The 27,637-nt window shown below is 42.8% G+C and overlaps 1 protein-coding gene across 1 annotated transcript in view; it reads right to left on the bottom strand.

Moving 5' to 3' along the window:
* ULK2 (unc-51 like autophagy activating kinase 2) overlaps nt 1-21,538 on the bottom strand; it is a 36,948-nt gene extending 15,410 nt beyond the window's left edge. The window contains exons 1-15 of the mRNA XM_066333472.1: nt 20,855-21,538; nt 19,559-19,651; nt 18,297-18,338; nt 9,899-9,931; nt 9,498-9,534; nt 8,157-8,330; nt 6,547-6,620; nt 5,913-6,014; nt 5,510-5,568; nt 5,117-5,199; nt 3,073-3,123; nt 2,604-2,689; nt 1,837-2,008; nt 891-951; nt 561-653 (exon numbers count right to left, since the gene is read on the bottom strand). Of these exons, the coding sequence (XP_066189569.1) occupies nt 561-653; nt 891-951; nt 1,837-2,008; nt 2,604-2,689; nt 3,073-3,123; nt 5,117-5,199; nt 5,510-5,568; nt 5,913-6,014; nt 6,547-6,620; nt 8,157-8,330; nt 9,498-9,534; nt 9,899-9,931; nt 18,297-18,338; nt 19,559-19,651; nt 20,855-20,947 (1,253 nt within the window). The 5' untranslated portion in view covers nt 20,948-21,538. The remainder of the gene's footprint in view (nt 1-560; nt 654-890; nt 952-1,836; nt 2,009-2,603; nt 2,690-3,072; nt 3,124-5,116; nt 5,200-5,509; nt 5,569-5,912; nt 6,015-6,546; nt 6,621-8,156; nt 8,331-9,497; nt 9,535-9,898; nt 9,932-18,296; nt 18,339-19,558; nt 19,652-20,854) is intronic.
* Nucleotides 21,539-27,637: the final 6,099 nt, after the last annotated feature.

Raw genomic sequence — 27,637 nt, 5'->3', positions numbered from 1 at the left:
TTCTATTTTAAACCAGCAGAAACTGAAGCCTACAGCCATGTGGAAGAAAGGGGACTAATCACCAGTCCTGCTGGTGGAAAACCTGCAATACATGTTTAGCTCCTTCATGTGACTTTGGCATCTTGTGAGACACGACCATGAAATTCACAACAGTCACTTGCACAAAAGCCACACCCAGTGACCAGACAAACCAAGCCAGCCACGAGACACAAACCCACGGCAAATCTGGGCTTGCAAAGTTCCTCTCCTCTCACAACCACTTCTTAAAATGAATCTGCATTCAGCATTTTGATTCACTATATGAAGGCCACACTGTCCTTCCCAACTAAAAACGACAAGTCAGTTATATCTCTAAATTTCTACTTTTAAGCAGTTCAGAATTTAAACAGACAAAGAATGCTCTCAACTCCTTAAGGAAATCTTTTGAGAATGCACCAGAGAAGGCATAAAGGGTAGAGAGCCTGGAGAAAAGAAGTCTGGCTTCTATTTTAGCCCAGTTTCACAATTAAAAAAAAAAATAAAGCTAAAACCATAAAACAGCAGAGACTCCAAGGCCACACCTGTTAGCTGTACCAGAAGCAGCACTTCGAGAAGAGGCTGAGGATGGTTTCTGTACAGTTCCTGAGCTTCCAGAAATAGTTAATGGTGACTGCCTGTGAAAACAAAACCACTGTCAAAAGACAGGTCCTCACACCACAGCAACTCTCTACTTGGTAACAAAACTTCCTGAATTCAAGCTGCTTAGATACTCAAATTCAATTCTTGTTAATCTTTCAGAAAACCCACAGAGCTATGACAAGCCAGTGCCAAAAGCCCAGAACCCCTTTCTGCTGCTGCAGCTTCAGTTTTAGAAGAGGAGGTTTCTTTTGGAAGAAGCTCAGCACACCTACCCTCCACACATCAAGAACTCGCTGGAAGCCCTCCTGCCAGCTGCTCCCAAAGGCATATCATCTGCAGGAGGGAACACATGGAAAACCCACGTCAGCAAGCAGAATCATACAAAAAATTATATTTCCAATATTGCTGTTGCAGGAAAAAAAAGCCACTTCTGTGAATATACTAAAAGGTTTTGCGTAGGGAAGTATCCCAAATGTGACCCCCGACAAAAATGGAACTGGGGAATGGAGTTCTTTACCAAGTTATTTTGCTGTTTGTTTGTGGGATGTTGTCATATTAATAATAATTTTGAAATAAACTCCATTGTTTTAGGAGTACAAGGTATCAGCACTGGGATGTTTACAACAATGGATGGCAGAAACCCTTCAGGCAGCCATTTAGTCAAATCTTTACCACAAGTTGGTGGCATCATCCAGAAATCAGCTGACTTTGGGTAATTCAGGTTGGAACCATGTAATAAATGTGCTGCATCCAAGTTTTTCTTTGCATAAACCCAGGCTGATGTTTTACCTTTCATGTTAGAAGTGTTTTATGTTTTTTACCTGCACCTGGTTTTTAAAGCTCTAGAGCATGAGCTATAAATGTTCAGAGAGTCTGGAGGAAACAAATTCTTCCATAAAGAATTCCAAGAGAATCTTTGGGTCTTTTATCAACAGTTGTTTACAACTGATTCTCTTCTTCTACTGCCAAGCCTCACTATTTTCCATGACTTTAAACCACCCCCTACTGCATATCTGGCTGCTCCATTGAAGATAAAAACATCCCAGATGGACGTGAAGTACCAAAGAGTTTCCTTCCAAAAAGGAATCAAACTCCATAAATTAATTTCATTTTGAATTCAGACATATTTAGAGCAAAGAGAGCCAAAGAACAACAGGAGGTAGAAACGTGTTATGAATGAAAATTGGGTTGAGATGTAAAAATAAGAAAGGTTCTTACATGAATGGTCTGAAGAGATATTGTGTGGGACAAGAACAAAGTCATCTGTGTCACAAGAGGAGTTCTTGCTACTGGTACTGGCAGAGTCTTTAGAGACTTGAAGATAGTTAGGAGGACCCAGTGGAGGGGAAGACAAATTTTCTTCTTGAATGTGCTGCATGTCTGGCAGAGACTGGAGGGGGGTGGTGGGAAAAAGCAAGTTAAAAAAACCCACTGCAAATCCAGTGATTCAGAAAGTAGAAATGCTTTTGAACCATGACATTTCAAACACTGGATAACCCTGTAGTGTCAGTTTAGACAGCTCTGTACTGATTAGGCTGTGAGTTTAAACAATTGTGATTTATTCAATCATTCCTGGTGATACAGATGTACCTGTTCCAAATACCACATAAAATTGAAATCACTGGTTTGTAATAAGGGGCCTTAGCGAAAAGGGCCAATTCAAAATTTATCTGTAACAGCCATTACATTGCAAACCATACCAGAATATCTAAAGATTTGCTGCTCTAGCATTTGGTATTTGCATGTATTTTTTTACCTTAACTAAAAAGAACAACAAAAATCCTACAAGATACAACACAAGGAGCACGAGAGCACCAAAGTGTTAATGGTATTTAAGGAAAAGACAGGAGTGTTCCTTGCTCTTTGCTCCTCAACATGACAGTTTACAGTACTCAAGTATTAAAAGATTTTAAAAATTCATGAATTCTTGGCTAAACATTACAGATAATATTTTTTCAGAGGTTGTTGTGTAACACAGAACTTACTGGAGGAGAAGCAAAGCGACAAGGAGAGCTACCACAGGAACTGCCAGAGACTGAGCCTGGGTATGTGGGCACTGGTACAGGACAAGCTAGAAGAGAAAAACCCAGAGGGGAAAAAAAAAAGGGACTAAGACTTCAAAAGGCTTGAATTTCAAACAAATTTCCTCATTGCTTCTCATTCACAAGTCCTTACACAGCTTATAAGAACAGCACATCCTCAATCACACGAGGGTATTTAAGTTCAGTGCAAACGTCAAAAGAACAAGTAAATAAGTATCACATTTCAGTCTGGCATAATACAAGAAAGGATTCAACACTCATAATAGAGCACAACAACAGGCAGGCTGAGGAAAATGTCTCATAAGCACTTGGTGTGATACTTGGCAGATCTTTCTCCCTCCCAGCCCTCAACATTCATCATTCACACAAATAAGTGAAAAGAAAAAAAAAAAAAAAAAACCCAACTACTTACATTTTTTCACTGTTGAAATGTGATCCAGGAAAGGGTGGTTGAAAAATGCTTCTGTAGAACAAGAAACAACCACCATTGTGAGTGGATGTACAAATGACAGAATTTACAGACTGTATTGCAGATGGTGATAAATGGTTGCCTTCCCAGAATCATCAGTGCAGAGCCAGAGGGTGAAGAGCTCATAAAAGATTAAAGTTTTCTAAGGTATGGGCTGCTATAGAGTTTGGAAAGGAAACAAGAATCAACTGAATAACAACAAACATCAGTCAGCAAGGCAAATCAGACTGAATCACTAGAAGACATCTTGTGACTGCACTTAAGGCCATGTACACAAGGAACCTCCCTATACTGCTGAGGAAATGATGTTCTTTATGGTTGTAGTTCAGCTTTAGTTTGTTTTTCAAAACAGTGAGCATTTTTCACATCAGACACTGAAAGTACTTTCAGCTCTGCCTTTCCCAAGGATTGACATTTATTTTTGATGCCATTAATGCTACACCTTAGGTGGCAAAAAGAAAAAAAAAATCACAGCACAGCCATTGTCCTTTCCACTTCCCAACAGCAGAACACGACCTGTGCAGCCAGTTCATGGCATAAAGCAGAATTAGACATCATTTCTTTAACAATTTCCTCAGTGAACTTGCTGTTGTTACATTAGAAATACTTTGCTTTTGTTGTAAATGGATATGCTGAGGCACTTTTAATTGAGCATAGCCAGTTGGCCACCAGGTTACATGGAAAGTTTTGTTCTGCAAGGAGCAGTGTTCAGCTGGTTCAGGGAATTTGAGGGTTGGTGGGAGCCAGCTGCTGAGCTGAGTGAACTTTAATGTCCTAACACTGGAGGAAAAACAATGCTGTGCCTCAGACATAAGCAAATAACAATGAGAAAAAAAAAAAACAAGAGAAGGAATCTGAGGCCTGCAGTATCTCCCTTCCTTCAGCAACACTTTTCTCCATGCCCCAATAAGGGAAGGAATCCAGCTGCAATGCCTGAACAATGTAATTATTAACTTGAACACAGGGATCAGGTGCTCTCCAGCTTTTGTACAACACCTGCTGTTCTACTTCATATTGCTGGAAGTCCAACAACATTTCCAGTGCTATTTTTACCTTAACAACAGGCGACTGGGCTCTGTTATAAACTCTCCCTTTCACTCCCTTTGCTAAGCACATTCCAGAGCAGCCCCTTTGAGGCCCTTTAAGTGGCTCAGCCAAGGAAAACATGACTTTCATCACTGCCATTCTGCTTTCTATTTTTCTTTCGAAGCACAACGCTTTCTCCCACCACCACAAGTGATACAGTGAATTTCCCATGTTTGAAGAAACTTCTGGGGATCAGCACACCCAGAGTGCAGAGGGGAATCAATTACACACAGTCCATGTTTGTGATGTATTATTTCTCCTACATGTAGAGATATCTATACTGACCTGTGGATGCTGTCAATGCAATTTGTGACATGCTACCCAATTATCATGAGCTTTTTCTGGATCTGAACTAAAATTTTAAGATTAATGTTTCCTGGCAGCTATAATAAAACTGCATTAACAAGTAGTGCTATAAAATTTAAATAAGCAGCATGAATATCATGACATACAAGATGCAGCTAAGAAGAATTAATCAAGATGTATCTTTTCAGTAGTGTGTTTTCAAAGTGGGTTCTTCCAGTACATGGAGATCAGAAATGTTTGCTCCCAGTCTGATGCCAAAACATCAGTTAAAGTAACAGAAATAAGACTTCAACATAAAATTTAAGGTATAGTAGTAAATCCTTGAAGGAAAGGGCACAGTTGAAAGAATCAAACTGATTTAAATTTCATACTCAAAAACAAAGTCGTTATTTATGTGCATCACTTAATACTGACAGTAGTTACCCAGTGATTTGTTTTAGCTACTCTGCCTTCTTTATGAAAACAGAGAAGAAAAAAAACACTTCACTTCTCATGTAACTGGCTGTGGACAAAAGGTCAAGATAATTATTCTGGTCACATGAATACAACTAACAAGTGAAGTCAAAAAGAGCAAGAAGAAAAAATAAATACATACCAAAGTCCATTCTATCCTTTTGGTTTCTCTGAAGCAAACCCAACAGCAGGTCAGCCAGGTAAGCTGATGTTTCCCTAGGAATGCTGCACACAAGAGGAAGTAAAACATGCATTAAATGTAATGCATGCATTGAATAATGCATAGCACATTGAATTTCAGGGAATCAGCATTCTGCCACGTCCCTAAGTCACCACTGTCTGTGCTTTACAGCCTTAGTACACTGAGTTTCAGCTAGGTACAATGAAGGGAAGATGCAACATGATTCACTGGTATCACACTACATCCTTGCAAAGACAGCAACAGCAAATATTTTTATGAACCCCAGGCATTCCCCAAGATGAAAAAGTGTTCAATCAACAAGTGTAAGTGACAGGAAAGGCCATGGTGACATACCTAGGAATCAAATTCCTGTTCTTTTCATAAAACATTCTCAAATCTTGAGGACTATTTGCCTGTCAAATAAAAATGTACATTAATTAAAGCTCGGTTTCATGGAGGAAAGAGCTTTTGTACCTAAGCACACATACACAAAAAGGAGACTTTTGCATATGGGCATTAAAGGAGAAAACACCAAGCAGAGCAGTGATTTCAGCACTGACGATCCTTATTTATGTATTTCCTCTGGATTGAACACACTCATCATGCAGACTAAGCATAAACAACTTCTCCCTTGGTATGCTCAAGCCTTTGCAGCACCAACACTCAGACATCACTTGCTTCTGCTTCCCTGACTAGAAGCAAGAGCCCCAGGAATGTCCTTCAGACTGAGAAGAGGGAAAAGGAAAGCAAGTGTTACCTGAAAAGGTGGTTTTCCAACAAGACACTGATAAATCACAGTTCCTATGCTCCACAGGTCTGCTTTAGCATCATAGTGTTGAGACATAATCACTTCAGGGGCCTGGAAAGAACAGCAAAGTCTCAGAAGGGAAAAGAAAAAAAGGAGAGCCACAGCAATATGAATCTACTGTCAGGGCAGTATTAACAGAGACCATTTTATTGTAAGAGAAAATAAACATTTTCATGTGCATCACATGGGTTGAGAGGTAACAACTCCATTGAAAATGAAAGCTGTGTTTCAAAACCACAAAAAACTAGAAATGCTGATGTTCTGAGGAAAATATCCAGCATTTGGCATGTTTGGGAAGAAAAGGGAAGTGTTATTTACTTGGCTTCTGCAGTTCTTCTTCTGCACAAATAACCACTAAGAAATGTTTAATGTCTCTCTGATTTTAACAATCGTGTTCTCCAAATCCCAAGGAGAAAAAAAAAAAGAAAAAAAAAAGGTAGTAAAACTTTGGAAAGGGGAACTGCACTCTGTCCCTGATCCCTGTAAAGCAACATGAGGCATTTGCCAATCTGTAAGCAGTCAATTATTTTGTTCTGGCAGAAGAATGCTGGAGATAAACAAGATAAAGTGAGATATCCCTTACCATGTACATAGGGGAACCACACAGAGTTGCAGCCATCATGTTGCTGTGCAGATAACGAGCAAACCCAAAGTCAGCTATGAAAAAAAACCAACCTTGGTCAGTGAAGAGAAAGATAATTTTCAAATTTTTAACTTAAAAAAGCCTAGAAATCACCTGTGTCTGACTGAAATCTGCTACAATTAACAGTGAGATTGAAAAAAGACAGGTTTAATATCTAGCCAGCTACGTGGAATAGTAGAATCTTTGTCATGCTGAAAGAATAATGGACTATCTTTCAAACGAGCAGCCCAAGAAGCAGCAGTGACATCATTTGCACAAAGTGCTGCTCAGGCACCTCCCCAGCTGCAGAACAGCCTGTCTGGCGTCAGCAGGAAAGGATTAAAGTCACTGGCTAAATATAAATGGCTCATTAACAGTGATGAATATACAATCTGCCTGCAGTGAAATCACATCAGGTACAAGTTGAAGAAGTCAAGTTTCAGGTGCCTGAATTTTCCATGCAGGCAAAAGCAGCTGAAGCTATCAAGTAAGGACAGCAAGGGAAGAAGTTTTGTCCTCCCAGTGCAGTTTTTTGAGCAGAAGCACAGGAAGGAACTTGTTAAAAACAAGATAGTCTTAAATAAACACTTAACAGACAACAAGGAGTGATTGACACTCCTGAAGTGGCCTCTGCAGAAGAGTTTGGTAGTATCTTCAATATTTGACATCTCTCCCCTGTTACAAGGCCAAACCTCCCTTCTACTATGCCAAAAATAGGTCATAACCTTCATTTCTAAACCTCTCAAATAACCCTTAGGAGGATCTACCACTATAAAAGAAAACAGCTGTAACTGCAATTGGAGTCTTGCATACATAGAGTCTTGAAATGGGTTAAAGGCTACTTCAAGATTCAAAAGTTAGATTTATGCCTAACTAAAACAGTTTAGTACTAGAAACATCAGCTAAATAGATTTGTCCCGCAGATTTAATCAAAAAGATCTTTATGATTCAATCTTTTTTTTTACCCCGAGAATGCAGCACAGCATGAAGCTCATCATTCTTGACTTGCTGTCTGATTTGCATCAATTGAATACACTCCACATCCAGTACTTGAACTAGAGAGACATTTCTGAGGAGAGGAAATGTGGGAATGCAATCCCTACACCTCCAGCAGGTGCTTCCAAATAGGGGGAGAGTTTCACTTTACCTTTTGACACGTTAAGAAGTCAGCTGGAAAGTTCTGTGGATCTCTCCTTGTAATTGGCTTGGGGCCAGCCCAAAAGTGTAGACTGGACCCTGAGAATGTTACTCAAAGATTCTAATTACACTCCTTGGGCCAGGGGCCAAAAAGCCCACCTAAACTATGAAGTACAAAGGAGAGAGAACAAAGTAACTCCACGCTTTTCCAAGTGCTGTAGCAAGCAAGGAGTTCATCTCTGTGCCGTACTCGGCTTTGTTATTTTGTTTTTATATTATTTCCCATCTTCATTAAAACCCTTTTGATTCTTCACGGCGCTCTCCATCAGCTCATTATTACAGCCACGTTCTTGCCCTCAGAGTGTGGGTGAAACCCAGAGGGAAAGAAACCCAAGAGAGCTGATTTACCCTTCCCAGCGAGGGGAAGAACGTACCAATTTTGATGCGGATGCCGCTGACGCTGGCTTTGCGGCGGCTGGCGTAGGACAGCAGGATGTTCTGGGGTTTGAGGTCCCTGTGGATGATGCCTTTGCTGTGCAGGATGCGCATGGCTGCTGCAATCTGCTGCAGGAACACTCGGATGGTGTCCTCACTCAGGGTCCCCTTAGCTGGCAGTGACACACACAGGAGCAGGGAGGGAGAGAATAAGTATCAATGTCTTTAGGTAAAAGCAGTGAACTCCACAGTGTTCAGCTGGAAACACAAAGAGTTATAATCCAGTCATCGTGAATTACACTCAGAATGATCCAGTCTCCAGTGGTTTTTTTTTACAAATGTAAATATTCTCAACAATATAGATATCATCACAGTTTTAGAGCAGCCACAGAACTCTGAATCATCTGTTTTTCCAGTAGTTTATTCAGCTTGGTAGCATCATAATTGTAAAATTTCATTAAATCCTGAACTGGCTAAAAAGGCAAAGGAGGCAAGAAAATAAAAGAACTTCACATTGAGTGTATCCAAAAATCATATTAAAAGCTGAAGGCATAAAATTTGTTCTTTAAACAAATGATTATGGGGATGCTGAGAACCACTCTGCTCAGAAATTTCATCCGTGGTAAAACTTACTTTGAAAGGAGAAAAAAAAAAAATGATATGTACTTTTGAAAGTCTCTTCTGAAGGTATTATCTCATTCTGCAGCCCAAAAAAAGCACTGAACACAGGAGCTGAATTTCACTGTCTGAGTCTTTCCAAAGGTTTTAATGGCAAGTGAATTAGGCTTTTAATACACACAGTTACCATAACAATAGCTGTGCACAGAAAAGATTCCCTCCACACACTGAGATACAAGGGCAAGTAGAATATTTTAATCACGAAAAATGTGAAGATTAACATCTCTGCTCAAAATTTTCTGTAAATTCTGTCCTCACTTTGGGCAAAGCCATGGAAAATCTCTCCTAAGCCAGCACTGCCTCTTTCTTCAGAGCATTATTACATAAGTAGATCAGTGTTTTTAAGTTCACATCTCGGAAAAGAAAAACAGGTGGAATGAAAACACTGGGAACAACCCTCAAAATGCAGTTTTAGAAATAGAAACCCACACATTTTTTTCAGCATGCTACTTATGGTTAACTACAGCTTCTCCCTCATTGACAAATAAGGGAATATTACATTCAGCTGTGGAAAAAAATCCCATTTTCTGTCTGTGTATTATCACATTCACCCATATTTAAAGCACAAGCAAAAAAAATCTCAGAGAAACACCAATGGATGTCAGGAATACAGAATATAAACATGAAAAGCAACATAATAAGGAAATACAGTAATCAATTACCTTGTAAGTAATCTGCCAAGTCCCCACCATTGCAGTACTGTTAAAAACAAAGGGTTTTATTCAAAACACAAGCACTGAAACACCTGCTACATCATTTCTACTTTGTAATCTTTTAATGAAAATTAGATCCCTTCCAGCTGTTTGCCTTAAAATTGTTTTGTTAATTATTTGTAATTAATAATTTGAGGTGTCACACTTCATCAATACTTACAGTATCATAACGTGAAACTGCATAATTTATGAAACTAACAGTGCTGATAAATTTAGCAGGGCATAGGAAATTCATACTTTACTTTCCAAAATTTATTTTAGCAAGCCACGATTAGCTTGCAGGTGTGCAAAGGAATAGTTTTGTCTAAAAGTCTTTAAAATCAACCAGAAACATACATGTTAACACATACCTCCATGACCAAGAAGACAGAATTGGGCATTTCCTAAAAGACGAGAAGAAAAGTGATTTAAGGATGTGAGAAGACAAAGTCTGTACCTGCCATAACCAAATGTAACATGGGGTTTTTCAATCACTGAGATGCCTTAATGTAAAGTCACTGTTTCAGAGCATAGCAAAAGTGTAGATTCTCTACTAAGAAGATACTTTACATTTCCAGAAATATTTCCATATGCATAAAACCACTGGGCAATGCTTCCATAAAGTGTCTCCCTGAGTGAGCCCTTGGCAGAAGCACATCCCTGCCATGCTCCTCATGGCAGAGCTGGGAGCTGTGTCCATCCTCCTCAGACTTTCCAAAGCACTGACCTCCCATGACCTATCTGCAACCTGAATTCCCTCTCTTGTAACTGGGGAAAAGTTCCTGAAAGACAAGATTGCCTAACTTCTACTGTGAATTATCTATGCGCTTCACAAATCCAGTTTAAAAAATAAATCTGTACTTAAACCTGACTGTAACAAAAACATTCATCCTTTTTCTAAATATTTATTTTGTGTGAGGGAAAGAAAGGCCTGACCTGTCTGTGCTAACAACCAACATTTGTTTTCCACAGTCTGCATAAGACAGTTCTGTTGGGTCTACAAAGTTAAAGATTCTGAGTTTTTAGAAAGTAAAAGTATTTTTTTGTCCCTCTGAGCTGATTAAGATTGAAAGGCAAGAACACAAAGAGAACTGGAAGGAAACTAAGGGAAGTATACAGTAAACAGGACGATGCTTTTAGTTACAAAGTGTGTTACCTCCCTTTCCCTTTAAAAATAAACTTAAACAAGGGCTGACAGATTGAGGGAAAATATGTTTTTTAAGACAGTTGAAGGAAAAAAGTGAGATGGCACCAGACAAGGCCAAGCACATGCCCCAGTGGGAAGTGGGACTGCAGACAGTCTGACTAAATTCTGCTAAACAGTGTGACAAGAAAGTCAAAAGGGACATTGCACAGCAAAATAAACGCTGCGAACTCAGCCACCTTTCTCTGTGCTTGCACTGAAAACTTGAGCAGATGTTCAGTTTGACCACTCTGGCAAGAATTACCACCAGGGTGCCATTGTCAAGGGTTCACTAAACAGCTTATGTTAGAAAGCTTGCAAAAGAGAAATAAAAGCAAAAAGTGGGCCCAGGCTAGAGAAATCAAAGACCCGAAATACCACACACAGCACAGAGCTCAGGGACAGCACAACCCATCAGAGCCAACCCATCACAGACAACTCCAGATAATGGTAATAATTACAGTTCAAGATGAACTGGCTGGTTTAAGGTTAATTCAAGACTGTGTTAGCCTGCTTCACTTTTGGGAAGCATTTGTTCACTCATGTCTGTGATACAGAAATGCATTTGAGAATCTTTCCAGCCCAAAACATCAAGCACATTTTGCAGATTTGTTTATATTTTGTAATTAGCTTTAAAGAAAACAAGTTTCTAGGAGCATGAGTCAAATCTGTTGGGAATGGCAGGCAAACTCCAACCAATACAGAGTATTTAAGCAGCAGCAGATCACATTTCAGGAAGTCACAATTGTTCAATGTTTCTTCAATTGCTGTGACCAACATGAACCATAATTTACATTCCCATAAACACCTCAAAACCTCAATGCATACAGCAAAGCAAAAAAAAAAACCCAGCAGTAATTACTTGCTTTGCAAATTACTGAAAATATATAATTGCTCCTTTCTGCATTGTCCCTTTGCAACAACACCTTCCAAGACAGTCTGTCTTTTAGGAATCCCGAAGATGCCAAACAGCAACTCTGAGATCCCAATTTATCAAACTGAAAATTCTGCCAGCTGAGGATCTCTTCACTTAAAGGACAACTGTGACATGGAAAAGAACAAGGCAGCTAAGGAGCACGGAAAGTCCATTCCCCAGTGACAAGAGAGCAGCTCAGCTCCTGGATTCCCACCCCAGCATTGCAATGCCATGAATCACAAAGATGTTCCACGGCGTCAGAGCCTCCACTGCACAAAACCAGCAGCTTATGGCAGCGTGTAATGCTCAGCTCATGACAGACATTTATTCATCACACAGCTAAGAGGATGTGTTTGCTGGATTCCCTTGGAAACAAAGTGCTCTCAAATCAACTGCTCTCTTCAGAAACAGCTGATGATTCGCTCTGTTGTACCAGCTCTTACCTGTTTAGAAAGTCATTTCTGTGGACCATACTGCGTTGCCCTCAAATAGAATTACACCTTTTTTTTAAATTGATATTCTTGATGAAAAATTGCAAATCAAGTCATTAAGTAAAGTATGAAGTAGAGCATGCTTCCTTAATTTATCTTAGAAAATCCTTTTTTTAATAAATCTGCAGGGCAGATTAGAGACTCCACCAAGATATTTTCCCAGACTCAAAGTTCTCACCAATTCACACTGAGGAAGTAATAGTTTACACAGAACTGATACCAACCTCCCCAGCCACAACCTGTCCCAACTTGAACTCATAACCAAACACTTTTCAATATCCCACCAACACAAGAGTTAGTACAAAACAACTGAACTTTTCAACCCTTCAGAGTTGCTCAAGTTTTGCCTTACAGTTCTTGGCCAGCTTGATTGGGAATCTGATCTCCATTTTGGGAATACATTCAGAACAGACAAGCCAGCTCTGGAGATACATTTTGCCCTTCTAAATTATTTTGCTGAACAATAAAGCTCTCCCTATCAACATTCCCCAGACTTGTGATTTCTGTTGACTTGCTAAGCAGAGCAAAGTGCTCAAAATGGAAAGATTAGAAAACCAGCATGTTTCAGATCTAACATTCAGGAATAAAGCTGATCTAGCAAGCTATTTTAAACTGCCTCCTGAAACAGATAACAAAGCTTTCAACAATTTGCATTGATGTACAGATCACAAAATTAGTGCAGCTGGAGTTGTTCTGACCTACACTCCTACCTAGATAAATAAGCAAAACAGATATCTGCTGTGTTGCAACAATTACCAGTTTTGGCCAGTGACCCTTGCTTGGCTGATGAAAGTTTTCTTGGCAAAAACCTACTTTTGCACCTTTTTATTCTGAATCTAAGTTTTACTTGCAAGCAAAGGCTAATAATAAACCAATTTACAATTCTGAAAGATAACCAGATAAACCTAAGAGAAAGAGGTTAAGAGGCAACATATTGGCCAAAACTTGCTGTGTTTTAATCCAAGGCTTTCATCAGCTGTCTTGGGGGACGTGAAGTTCCAACTTGAATCACAGTCTTAAGCACAGTAGTTCCACTTAAAAAAACATTAATTGAAAGAGAAGTCAAAACACCCATGGTTACTTCCAAGAGCTGTTGCTAGATCTCTGGAGTACTGGCAGAAACATTCCCTAGATTTCATTTTGGTTCATGAGTCCTCCTTTAGGACAAGCTGAAGGTCTGCAAGGAGCTTAGTGAGCTCCCAAAGCAGAAACTGTGGCAAATAGTTACTCTCTTTTTGCTTTGAATCTGTAGATTTTATTTCAGTGCAGCTCATGATGGGAGTCCCCAAAGCAGAAGAATTGTTAACCTGACAGCTTGTGCACTGCTGTTATCTGATTAATTTTCTGCTATGTTCATTTGTGCTACATTGGATATAATTTTTTGGCCAGGAATGCACTTTTTTTTTTTTTTTGAGCTTTAAATACACTTGGCAAAAATCCTAATAATGTAGTGAAAAAGGGCAGGTCCAGGTCTTTTAAAGGCTGTTTCTCTCTGTATCACAGACATTCTTGGTTTACTTTGTGAGGGCAACCAGCAACAACTTCTGTGTGCAGCTCCTGTCACCTAAAGGACTGAACATTTTGTTAATTCTGACAACATGTTAAATCTCAGGCTAAATGTCACTTGTCAGGTGCCTATAAGGATTCAAACAGGGTGCATGCTGCCAATTATTCACATAAAAGAGCAATCAGCCATGGAGAAATGCACCACAAGAACTGGACCATCCATTTGCTGTTAGTGAAATGCTATATTTAACCAATATATGGGAGGTGGGGAAAGGGGTTGCTCTGCTGCCCAGCACCAAGGAAAGGCACAGCTGTTCTCAGCACAAAGGTTCAGCACACTTGTGTACTAAAAAGTCATGTGGAACAGTTCTGAAATTCAAATTACAGCATCCAGGCACAGCAGGTAAGCAAAGGACTGTGTAGTAATTCCTCTGAAACAGTTCTGAAATTCAAATTACAGGATCTAGGCACAGCAGGTAAGCTAAGGCCTGTGTAGTAACTCCAGCTCTTTGGTTCTCTGGTTCTCAACAAATTCTAATCCTGCTTGTACCCAACCTCCAACATCTACCCTGGCATCATTCCTGCACTGTCATAACCAACCTTTCAGCTGGCATCAGCTGCCAGGTACTGTTTCAAAACCTTTACACTTGCTACAGGGTAGGATTTTTCTTTTTATCCGAACACCATGTTCTCATTTGATTACTTCCACACAGACACAGAGGATGGGTATTGACAAACACAAAGGCCTTAAGCAAGGAGCTGAGGGGACAAAAATAAAGATATTGTGACATCCCCTGTTCTGCTGGGAGTGTGGAGGCAATGAAAGCTGTGAGACACTGAGATCAGGAGCACACACAGGATGCCTGGAGCAAATATCTCAAGAAACACACGCAACAGCACCAGAGCAACTGGAGCCCTTGGGTAAACCAGAGATATTTAATTCCTGCTGCTAAAACAACAGTTCCTCCTCTCAGCACCCCTAGTAGAGCTCCTGGGCTCTGTGTACAAGCAAAGCTGAGCTGGAGGTCCCAGAAGACTCTCTGGCTCCATTCCCACTGGCTTTTTCTGCTTCCAAGGACAGCAGAAGCAGCTGCATGGTTTTTGTCTGCTCTGTACCAACAAGCTAAGACAAGATACAATTTTTATCCAGATACTGTTTCTCCAATAACACTCTAGAAATTAGTTCTCCCTAAACTACTGTTCAAATAGCAAACTTCAGACTCCATACAGTGAGGACATTAATTCACGCTCCTAAAATGCTATCTCCAAGATACATTACAGACTTTCATTCGGAGGGCTGACATTCTAGAGAGGTTTTGAATTAAATTATTTGCTAAAACAGGCACTGTCTAGCACTGTGTAAGAGATTAGATCTACTCAGCACACACTTGGGATCATGAACTGCACAAAACTGTAAATTCATGCCCTAAATATAGAACATTCCAAATAACTTACTGATACCTTCATACTTCAGTGGAATACTTTATCCAAGGATCTCAGTGTATTTTACACTGCTAAGTTAAAGGCTATTTCAGGCTCCTTTTGCTTTTGAGAAACAGTGGCTCCACTTCCCCAATTAACAGGATCTAAGATTGATTTTCTTTTGCAGATGAATGACATCCCACAGCACCACCACGGGAAAAGAGTTGCATCCTTAAACCATTTCAGAGATTTGGGAGTGGTTTTGTTCTTGAATGACAGACAATCAACATTTGCTCAAGAAGATAAGTGAAAAATGTCTCTCTTGCTCTCCATCTATTGTATCTGAGGTTTTACTAAGCATTTCACAAAAAAAAATATTTTTTTTTAAGTGAGCTACTTCCAGAGTATGCTGCAAAACATTTGTCTCAGCCAGATGGGAGGGTTTTTTATTTAAATCTCTCTCCAAGTTCCTTCAGCCATAGCACCACGGCCTCCACACCCTGGTGTGTGCAGCTCCCCAGCCCTGTGAGGTGGCACCAGCAGCAGTGGAGTGCTCTGCTTACATAAAATGCTTATCTGCAGCTCAAACCTGCCAGAGCTGCACGTCCACCTCACAGAAATCAAGGGCAATTATCCCGCTGGCTGCAGAACAAAACATTTTTATGCCCCCATTAACACACACCAGTTCACTGGGGTGTGGCTCCAGATGAATGGGCACTTCTAGTAATTGAACTCCAGACACACTAATAACATATCGAAATGGTGCTGCTCACAGGAGAGGAAGGATCAGCAGTGGAGAAGGTCTGAAAATGTTCATGCACAATCAGCAGAACGGTCCCCAAGTTCTTGGATTTAATTAAAGCCTCCATGGTGTGTCTGTCTTTATTATGCTGACTTGTGTGAGTGGTCATGCAACGGGAACACAACCATCAATGAAGAGGCAAGAAGGAGGAGGAATCCAAATACTTCCTGCAAGTCAATCCAAATGAAGCTTTTTGGAATATATAAAATAATAACTGTACATTCGTTCTCAAAAGATACATTCTAAATTGCTATGCAGGGATACAGCTTTAATCTCAAAGTACTGCCATTAATTTAATATTACAAGATGTGAAAATATCCTTGATCACAATCAATTTACACTTTTTTCACTTGGTTTTGCCACTTTTATTGCACATCATCTTTCCCACATGAAAACTCAGGGCAACAATCAGCTCTTGGCGTATTCAGCTACATGATCTGTCAAACTGCCTCTGAAACAGGAGCATTTTCTTATTTCAAACTGTCTAAGGTTAAGAAAAGCTTCAGCCCAACAGAACTACAAAAATAAAACAGACTCCCATTCACACTGAGAACTTCCTACTGTGACACAGACTCCACTGGCTCCAGCACTGAGGGAAAAAAAATAGCTTCTGTAAACTTAGCAATAGCTTTAAATCCTAAAGTCTTATCTGCTGGACTGTGTCACTGTGTTCACAATAACCCTGGCAAACAAAAAGGGCAGCACATGCTAGAACATGAAATACTAAAGAAAATTAGTAGGTGTAACAGCCTACTAGACATGTGAATGCCTTGCATAGTGTTCATTCTTGCTGGGCTATAAATTAATGTAATCACAGAAGTTAATGATGTCTGTCACTTCACAAACACAGCAGAAAGGGAAAAGCTTATTTGTGCAAGTGGCACACTCTTTATACCATATCTTGCAAAGCAATTCCTTCTGTAGAAGGAGCATCCTACTGCCAAGCTTTGTGTTTGCTGTGAATGTGTTTGAAATAGATGAAGGCACAGGACACAGGTTTGCCCTTCTCTTTGCTTTAACTGCTCATTTTATTTGAGCACAACAGTTGGTGACAAGCAGCAACATCCCCTTCTCAAATGGGAGCAGCACTGATCATTCAAGAAAACCTGTCACCCTTTCCTGAGGCAGAACAGGAAAACCTAAAAGTTATGTTTATAAAAACCCTTTAGGTAAAGAAACCATAGATAACTGTAGGATTCTGTAGTCTTGTGCATAAATCAAAAGAACAAGAGTCTCTCCAAAGCTCAGATGTTAAATCATCCAAACACCCAACTAGTCTCCTACCCCCAGGTTGAGCTGCAGAGCTGACTCTGACTAAGGAGCCTTCACACATAAACGACTGTAAATGATAAATCTAAAATTCAGCAGCTTACTCACATACCAACACCCTCAGTCAACAATTCCAGTTGCTTTTGAGATGTCTGGACGTACTAAATTTAGGATGCTGAGAGATTATTTCCACTTAGCAATACTCAGGAAAACCTGGTCTCCTTAAGAAGCACAACAGACAATACTTTCCCTCTCAGAGCACATAATATCACTCAAAATGAAGAATTTTGAAGTCAAGATGCAGGAAAAACAGAGTTTACAGATTGAACCCAGAAGTTTTGATGCATGGTCAGTTGCTACATGAACATCACAGTACCTGAAGTCACTCACATGCTACAGACTAGAAAACCTGAGCCCACCTAATTTATGTCACATGAGCACAGATTTTTACAGCAAAAGGTGCACATCCACACAAGCTAAAAGCTTTTAGCACATGAAGGTGTAAAGACAAAGGAAAGACTGAATGTCACAATCTCTATTTTGTGTTGCTTTGACTGTGCAATGCACCAAAGGTGCTTCTCAGTCATTTTTTTTTTCCATCAGTGTAATTCTATTTAAAATCAGAACTGAGCTCAGGAGATAAATGGATAGTTCTTATTCAGGCAGAACAAATGGCTCCATGAGCTACCTCATGTCTCTCATTTAGCTTTGCTCAACACTGGCAGGCCTCAGGATACAAAAATGTCCTTCCCAAGCAGAATCCACTCCCCTAGACAGGCTGCAGAGTAACTCCTCCACCTCATCAGGCAATAAAGAGAGGAAGACAATCTGAAGTAATTTTAATTGAAAAGATCCAATTGTCTGCTCGGCTTTTTTCACTGTATCCTGTCCTGAACACAAAGGCAACAGACACACGTGATTGTGGTTTTCTGCTTCCTTCAGCTCCTCCTCACTGTGACAGGGCTGAACATCACATTTCTTTGACAGATCCCCAAGATGCTGCTCTTGCTGACACTTGTTTTTGCTAAATTCCAAACTGATGACAGCAACAAAGTAGATTCATTCAAAATAAACTCAGAATAAACCCATCCAAAATCTTCTACTTGGCATACATTTTATATGTTCATTATACTTCCATAAATTAATTTTAATTAAAAAAAGATATCAAAGTATATTTTACCTGGACATCATAAAGAGCTACAATATTCTCATGCTGAAGTTCCTGTAAAACAAAATATTTGTATTATGGAAAAAGGTTATTAGTATTACTACTATTATTATTATTAATTGAATTTGCTGATAATGCCAATTTGGAGATCATCAAAGAGAATCTTTTTAAGATGATCAGATGGAATTTAGAGGAGATCTCAGCTGTTTAGACAATATTTACAGGATAAGGAAGTTAGGCAATATCTTGAGAGGTCATAAAAACATTTGGTTCCAGAACTTAATGTCTGTGACTTGTTACAGAAAGTACCAGGGCATAAGATCCTCTAATGAGCACTGAAAGCTGACAAGATTTAATTTTCTACTCTTACACAATTTCTTGCTTAGTGAAGTAATCAACTAGACCATGTTCAAATCAACCTTACTTTTATAATACAAAGAAGATCACACCAAATAACATTAAATAAAACTCGTGGGACAGCTCACTAATTATTTATAGCTGCTCAAAAAAAAACCCCTTTTGTTTGTTAAGTACTTGCAGCACACTAATAAGCCCAACACTAATTCTGGTGTATAATAAATAAATGAGAATATAATATGTATATAATGGTATATAAAGTAGTGATGTATCTCAAGAAGCTCAGAAACATGGGAAGAAAGCAGCACTCGTTATTAGTGAGTGAAATGAGATGTGAAATTCAGTGAGCAGCGAATGCTAAATGACCACCCAAGGAGATGTTTCTATAAAGTAACACTGAAAAACTGGAAGATGCTCTGTTACATTTCCTCTGTCAGAGCCACACTCCAGGTTTTAAGGCAATTATCACAAGTCAGAAGTGGGCAGCTGCTACAGGAATCAAGTCAGCTCACTGATTTCAGCTTTCAGGGCAGCTTTGAGCAAAAAAAAAGATGAAAGAGCAAAGCCTGATGATTCACCCTCAGCTATGATCTGTTGGGAAAAGGTGCCACATTGGCCATCCTGAAGGACAAAGTCTTCCACAGGTGCAATAAGCAAAGCACGGACACTGGTTCCACAAAAATTTGCTACTTTTAACTGCAAAAAGCACGCTCACAACCTGTTCTGAGACATTTCCAGAACTAAAGATATGAGGTTTTTTCTGTTTTTCTTAGTATTTTTTATTTCTGGATCTCTTACAAAGAAACAGCACAACAGCAATTACTGTGATACCACACATGACCTGGAATGAACTAGGTCAGAAGTCTCTTTTCCTTTTCAAACAAAGCAGCTTTAAAAATCACTGCAAATTAACATACCTTTAAGATTTTTATTTCTTTTCCAAGCAGGATTTGTGACTTCGACAAGTTCTTTTTGTTAATACTCTTTATGGCTACTTCCCAATCAGTTTTCTGGAAGCGAACAAAAAAAGTATTGTCAGTTTACCTTTTTTTTTTTTTTTTTAACTTCATCCTCTATCAACTATCTAGGAAAACAGTGAGAAAAAGTTGCAAGATCACCCTTCTTCCACCCACCAGTTATTACTGCACCACGTGACACCATCAAGAACTATTTAATTCCACAATAGCTTAGACAGCTATTAAAATCCAGCTTCGGCTACACTGCATTTTAATGGATTCCAAAGCATTTAAAACAAAGAAAAAACCAACAACTAATCATATACCATTTATTTTTTTTTTTTGGTAGCAGTGCTATTTATCTGCTTCTTTAGACCTCTCACAATGATCAAGTTACTTTTACTGTCCTTTAAGGACTTCTCGTTTTCAGCTTTTTTATCCTCTGCAGATGAAAACTGCACAAAACTCCCTCTGTTTTAAGCAAGCTCATATATTGTCTATTTATATATTACCCAAAAATAAACTGACTATTTATTTGTGAGGTGGGAGCACCTCCATTGGCCATTAAAGTTTCCGTTTCCCTTTCTCCTTTTTCTTTTAACCCCAAAATCACTGCACCGTGCCTCTCCAAGCCCTGTGCGCTGCCTTAATCCTCCAAAATGCTAAATCCGAAGGGCTGTTTTCTGGAAAGCAAAGCTCTTTTAGACACCAGAATAAACTCACGGCATCAAGAAACCATAACGTAACTATGAATATCCGGGGCGATTAGCAAGTCACGCCAGGAAACCAGACACCTCTGAATTTCAGAAATCTTCAGCCAATCCCAAAGGAGTCGATTTTCCATTAGATCCCTCGTTATCCAGCGAGATAAACATGACCCTCCCCGACAAACAAAGGGCTCAGCCTCCCCTACAGCTGCAACTCTCCCCTGGCCGCTACGGCACGGAGCTGCCAACAGCGGGGAGGAGCGGTGCGACCGCGGACAGGCCGCTGGGGTGGAGGGAAAGGCAAAAATAAAGGGTTTAGAGATGCCGGGGCCGGATCCCGGCTCAGGGCCGCGGGCCTCAGCCCAGCCAGCATCTCCCTTCGGCTCTTTTTTTTCTCCCCCAACACCCAAACCACGTCAAAACTCCCCAGAGGAGGACACAAACCACCCGCACCGCCACCGCGGCTGTCACCCACCCGAGGGGCTGCTATCGGCCCCGGGTTGTGTAACCAGCCCCGCTCCGGCTGCGGGCGAAGCCCGTCGCTATTTACCTTGCGGTGGCGACCTTTGAAGACCACAGCAAAGGCTCCGTGTCCTATCAGGTCCTTCTTGCTGTACTCAAAGTCCCCCACCACCTCCATCATCCCTCAGCGGGGGGCATGAAGCCCCCGGGAAGGACGAAGGGAAAACAAAGAGGGGCTCTTCCTCTAGCTACAGCCGCCTCACGGCAGCCGGCGGCGGGGTGGGAGCCTGCCCCGGTCCTGGCTGCCCCCGGCGGCGGGGGCAGCTCCTCTCATAGCGCCGCAGACCCCCGGGCCGGCGGGGCTGCTGCAGGGCGTCACCGAGCCGAGGGGCTCCGTCGGGCATGGGGAGGGGAAAGAGGGGAATCTCAGAGGCCGGGTGTGAGGGGACAGCGCGGCATCGGCGCCGGGACGAAGGGCCTTCTCAGCGGGGAAGGGGGCTCCGTGCCCTGCCGCTTCCCGGACCCATAGCCCCGCCACAGCGGGGGCTGCCGGCGCCGCGGCCCCGCTCAGGGACCGAACCCCAGAGCATCCAGCGACGCGAGGGAAGGCGCGGCCCACGGCTCCGGGGGTGGCTGTCGCTGTCGCCGCCGCAGCCCTCGCGAGAGAGGAGGAAGCAATGAGAGTGCGGACGGGGGTCTCTCAGGCCGCCAGCTCCTCCCGGGGTTCTTGCTGCTGCTCCACCAGCTCCGCCACTGAGACCTGCACTCGGCCAGCTCCGGCTGCGAGTGCCCGGCCCTCCGCACCGCCCGCGGCTCTTATAGGCCGCAGTGCGCAGGCCCAAGCGCTCGGGTGCTTCCGCTGGCGGCCAAAGAGTGCCTCACCCCGGGTAACCCTGCGGTCCCTCCGCCGCCGGCGCCTCAGAGCGGAGCCATTGCCCCGAGCGGTGCCCGACCCGCGGCTGTCCCGGCACGGCTCCGGGGGCCCGCTCGGCTCGTCCCCTCAGAGAGGACGGTGACCCTGGGCCCACCCTTGCCCTCACCCCGGAGTCGGGGCAGAGAGGCCAAACTCAGCCCGTCGTACCCTGCCGTCGCTTCAGCCCTTTCCTCAGCCGCCTCAGGCGCACCCGACAGTGAGGACAACGCTGAGGGGTCACCAGGGGAAAAAGGAGGACCGGAGTTGCACAGGACAAGAGCTGGGACAGCCAGCAGCCAGAGTGGGAAGGCAGGTACTGGATCATCCCAGGTTTCCAAGGCAGTGGCACTGCTTACATAGCACCTCCAGGTCACACAACCTCAACCCTGTCCCTGCTCCAGGTCACACATTCTCAGCCCTGTTTTTGCTTCAGGTCACACATTCTCAGCCTGTCCCTGCTCCAGTAGTGAGCAAGACCTTCCCTCAAACCTGAAACAAGGAGTTTCAATGAACGGAGGGGCAATGGAGTAACATGCATACAAAGTTCTGTGAGCCAAAAGACACTTCAGAGTTGTTTGCTCCCTTTATAAGGATAACAACGCCTGTAATTTACAGCCCCTGCCTCCCAGCACTTTTAGATCAGCCTAGGGCTGTTTACAGCACGTACAAACATTAAAAAAAACCGCAACCAGCCACTGAACAACAGTCACATGGAGCCTTTGACCTTCACCTACAGGTTTACATAATTCTGCTCCTTTCCTCTGGCTCCCATTCCTCACTGCTCTCTTTTCTCCCTCTCCACCCAGTTCTCCATCACACCACTTCCACATCCCAGTTTCAGACCCTTTCAGGCTTCCCCAGTATCCCCAGGGGATGCAGGGTGTGACCCCTCTGACCTCACACAGCTGTGCTGTGCCTTCCCTTATGTGACACAGGCTCTGCTTTCAGTGTCACCAGATCAAAATAGAGACTGAGCAAAGACTTGTGCACTTGGGCCTCTCCCCATTCCTCACTTATCTCCCTTGGCTTTCCAGCACTCAGACCCAGGCACTGCTGGAGCCATGTGCCATGACAGGATCTCCTCAGCTCAAGACTTCTCCACAGACAACGCACTTAGATTAAAAAAAAAAAAATAGCCAGCAAGAGATTCTTAAAGGAAAAGATTGACAGCTTTATGAAGGCTATTTTAAGCTATCAGAGGAATCCTAAGAAATCTGTTTTGTGCCAAAGAGAACCAAAGGGCCTTAAAACCCCTCAAAACTGAGTCGTCCCCCCCCCCCCTTTATTTGGTGAAGTTTTAAGCTCGCACCCAAAATCCATCCATGGCACTACCCTAACAAATAACACCAAGAAAGCAGAGCTGACCGAAAATTTCAACAGCTCAGAACACCCCTGTGCAAAGAATAAATGAGATGTAAAAATATTCCAAGCTAATCATAAATTAAAATGTTGGTAGTAACAGACACTTTGTGATACGCTTCACAGTGCCCCTTTAAACCAGGAAAAAGCCCACAAGCCTCCATGTGTTAAATATTCTGATTCATAAAAATAATTCCCCTCAGAAACGGTTGTTTATTGCCATCCACCAATTCTCACTTCAATATTAATCCTCTCAGCCTCAGCGTGTATCCTCACCCCAAAATCAACTTCCCTACGTTTTAGGGAAGTATTAAAAAAAAAAAAATCATTCCGAAGATGCCTTTTGAACAGATAAAAGTCACAACAGCCATCACTAAGCCACCCATTCTGCATCACACTTGCGAACCGAGACACATTTCCCGACACATTTCCCTTCGGCAGCAGCACTGCCTGATGTCCTTTTGTCCCGGTAATGGGGCTGGAGCCCTGGAGCAGGTTTGTCTCAGCTCAGCAAGGACAAACAGGCAGGAGCGGCGGCGAGGTTTGACCGGAATAACTAAACACCCTGCGCTGGGATCCCAGCGGCACCCGAGGGCTCCACCAGCGCTCGCTGGAGGCTGCGGGATCTGCATGCGGGTCACTCCTCCCAGCAGGATCCTCGACTGGCGGCTGCGGGATGTTCTGAGTGTTGGGAACTCCAGCATCCAGGCAGCAAAGAGCCTACAGACTGCACCTTCCCTCGCTTTTGCTGCTGGAAGAGTTCAGAGGCAGAACGGGCGGGATTCGCCTTTCTCAAAAGGAGCCTCGGGGCTGGAGATGTTGGGAGGGCAATGCAGGATAACCCGATGGGGTTCGTGCTGCTCCTACACAGGGTATTTAGCTCTGTATCCTGCAGCACCCAAGGGGGATGCTTGCTCTCACCATGCAGCAGGACACTAAAACACCCTGCCTGATTGACCTTCAAAAGGATCCTTCAAAAACACGGAGCAGTGTCCTGAGTTGGTTGGTTTTTAACATCATGCCCTGCAGGAGATGCAGCCCACTGAGAGAGACCACTAGCAACCCCACAGTTCTGCAAGCACCATTCACAGAGTGAAGGAAACACAACAGCAGTTCTGGAGATGGCTCTGGGGCTCCTTCCCAGCTGCACTACTTTGCTTCAAATTAGTCCCTCAGTTGTGAGCCAGGACCTCTGATCACAAGAGAAACACATCGAGGAAGGAATTAGGAACTTCCAGGTTGCTTGTCTGGGTGCAGAGAAGGATGCTTTCATCTGGTAGCAGCTCCACAGAACACAGATATCACTGCCCTGAGTTTTCTTAACACCTTTCATCCTCAAAAAGCACTAATGGACTTTCACACTGAGCCTTTCTCTGCCACACCACACCAGCAAAATGCAGCCCTGAGGTAGAAACATCACCTGAACAGCGCCTGGGCTGACCCAAATAAAAAGCTGAACAAGGCTGCTTTTCCTACTTTTTATGCAGAACAATGAATGAAGTGCATTTTCTTCCTATTCATTGAAAGATTTTTTTCTTGTCTCTCTTTCTCCCCAGGCTATAAACTTGCACATGGAAATTAAATTACAGATCTGGGAAAATATTCAAGAGATCATCTGAGTCAAACAGGACAGGAACATGTGGCTCCAAGGACCCAGAGAACACAACACACACTCCACTTGCATGGATAAGCAGGACACAGCCCCAGGAAGAGTTTTCACATGGATTTTAAGGCCTCGCTTATCTAAACCAGCTCCCAAAGGTAGGAGTCTGACAGAGTCTTGCTCACCTCAAAGCTATCAACTTCACTCCAGGTGTTCTTCCTTCCCTCCCTCCATCACACTCAGGATTTCATTAGACAGGTAAATCTTCCTCAGAGGACTGACACACTTCCCAGTCCTTCTCACCACTGTCCTCCCATTGGGATTTGTAACAAAATTTATGGGGGCATCAGCTGGGCTTTTAAAGGAGAAAGAGTCAGAGGGCTCTGTAGGATGGTTTCTGGCTATGCTTAAAATTATTCTTGTATTACCAGTGAAAAGTAACACCTTTGTGGTAGGCAAACCCTTGTAGGATGCTTCATGAGTAACTCAGGAGGAACTGGACTGAAACATGGAAGCAGATCCCAGGATTCCCATCAAACAGCACTGGAAAAGCTCAGGCATTTCCATGGGTTTTCTGTCAGGCTGGTGCTGCCGATCCCAGAAGAGCAACCAGAAAGCTCCAGCCTACCTCCTAGATTTGTCCTTTAACACAAAGCAACGTCTTCCCCATTAATAACGCCACCAACCCCAATTTGCATCTGCAATTGCCCGAATTAGCTAATTAAAGCTCCCATCGCCAGCGCCGCCGAGCGAGGGCACGTCACGCGCTCGCTGCAGCTCCTGCCAAGCAGGAACCAGCTCTGGAGGGAAGGGCAGCAGCTCTTCCATCCCCAGTGCCTGAGCAAGGCAGGAGACTGCAGCCAGACCCGGGAAATGCCGCATTCAAATAAAACTGGGAGGGAGGAGTGTTGGGGAATTGCTTAGGAATACAGCTGGAGCGGGGCCAGCACTTAGTATGCACGGAGGCTGGTGCTGTATGAATGGTAAAAATAGCAGCAGATGCTTAGATAAGAAAATACAATTTGGTTTACGTGCAAAGCCATCACAGAGCGTGGTTCAAAAAAAATCTACCCGCTATCAGATCACAGGAAGATTAAGAGAGAGAGCTTAATTTGGTGTAAACTTAGTTGCAAGCCCCTCTCTTTCTTCAAGAGGTTTCACTTCCCTTTTGAAAACTTTTCTGCTTCAGCATTAGAAAGGTGGGGTTTTATTTATTCAGGCTTTATGTCACAGAAGCAGAGTCTGAAGGGATGGCAGGAGCATGGTCAGAGGGAACAAGTGATTGCTTTGGTTTGGAAATCAGTGGGCAAGGTACACTGATATTTTAGGTACACCTACACAATGTACAGCCAAGACCAAGTTCCCACGGGCAGGATTGCTTCCCTGAGCTTTGATACATCCCTGCCTCCAACACAAAACACACAGACTGACAGGGCACAGTGACCCTGAGCAGCACTCCAGGGCAGGAAGCAGAGAATGATGATTCTTCACTCAGGAAGAGCCACTGGCAACCAGGAACTGCTGTTTGCAGCAAGTCAGACTTGGGGACAGAGAGGTACACTCTCAAGGGTGAGTCATTTGCTTTAGCACAAGCACCCTAAAAAACTTGGAAATCAGGCAGGTTTCTTGGCTGTTACCAGTGACCTGCTCCTTTTCTTCCCAAGGCCAGACTTATCAGCTGGTTTTAAACCACCCTGTCCCACATTTACCTCAGTCAATTACAAAAGATTTTTGTTTACACTGCCAGCAAGAACCAGCTGGAGGAAGCACCCTAATGAAAGAGCAGGTATGGGATACTGAGCTCTTCCCGAAAGATCCCAGAGAGATATATCCCTGCTGACTTGGCTGGCAGAAGGAGATACTAACAGCAACAGGAACCACAAAGTGTATTCTCAGTCATATTAAAAATTTTACCCTTTGTTCCAGCCATTGGCTCACCTGAACACCTGCAGACATGCAAAAGGCCATCACAGTCTTAATTCTCCAAAGCAATCCTGCCAATAGGGATATAAAGTCATAAAATGCATCTTCTGCAGCTGGGAAGTATTTGAGACCCAAACTCCTGCTCTGAACTGCAGTAATCACTGTGTATGAGGGCTATGGAGAATGTTTTGACCTTCATGCTAACCTGCTGCAACTAAATCCGACAGTGTAATTTCTGATCCTTATTTATCACATCTTGATTTTCTCTGTTTCATAAGCATCCTGAAGTAAACAATTAGTCCAGGCCTATTCATCTCATGATGGCTGGAAACCTGAATTGACTGATAAAAAGGCTCATAAACAAACTTACAAATACCCAGCTGACAGTGTGAATCCCTCTCACCCAGTGGGCAAGTAAATGCACTTGAGAAATTCCAGAAGGAGCCAGCCCTGTGCAATGGAAGCATTGCCATTTTCTGTGTCAGCCCCAGCCCTGCTGTCAGCACGTATCCAGGGCAAGGGACAAGTGCCACACAGAATTCCTGCTCCATTCTCCCCCTTCCCCACCCTATCCTTCCTTCCCCCTGCGCCAGTGGTGTATGGGAAATGGGCACTCTCTCCCCTGTTCAGAGTCTCATTTCCCCATTCCCAAGAGTTGTGGAAACTTAAAAACTCAGCACAGCTCCTCAAGTCATTTGAAGTCCATGCCTGTTACACCCAGAACAGATGAGCAAAGGAGTTATCTGCTGTGGATGCAGAGGATCACTGGCAGATAATGCTCAGCACAGCCCACAGGGAAATGGGGCTGTGTGGAAAGGCAAAACCTTACTGGAATAATGAGAAGCCCCAAGTCCTCATTCTCAGCAGATCTTTGTCCCCGACACACAGCCAAGCACAATTCTGCAATGTAATGATGTGCTGAATTTTCCCACTTTTCTTTCTCTGAAGGCCACACAAGGATAACCCTCTCTGTTCCCACTAAAACCCTCTTCTCCACAGGATTCTTCACAGAGAAAGAAAGGGCACGAGCAGTCTCCAGCCTTTGCTTGCCCCTTTCAGGACATTTGCTACTG

The sequence above is a fragment of the Sylvia atricapilla genome, chromosome 20 (assembly GCF_009819655.1).
Source record: "Sylvia atricapilla isolate bSylAtr1 chromosome 20, bSylAtr1.pri, whole genome shotgun sequence".
Taxonomy (NCBI): domain Eukaryota; kingdom Metazoa; phylum Chordata; class Aves; order Passeriformes; family Sylviidae; genus Sylvia; species Sylvia atricapilla.
The sequence above is the reverse complement of the archived record's forward strand: the minus strand, read 5'-3'. Positions and strand labels throughout refer to the sequence as shown.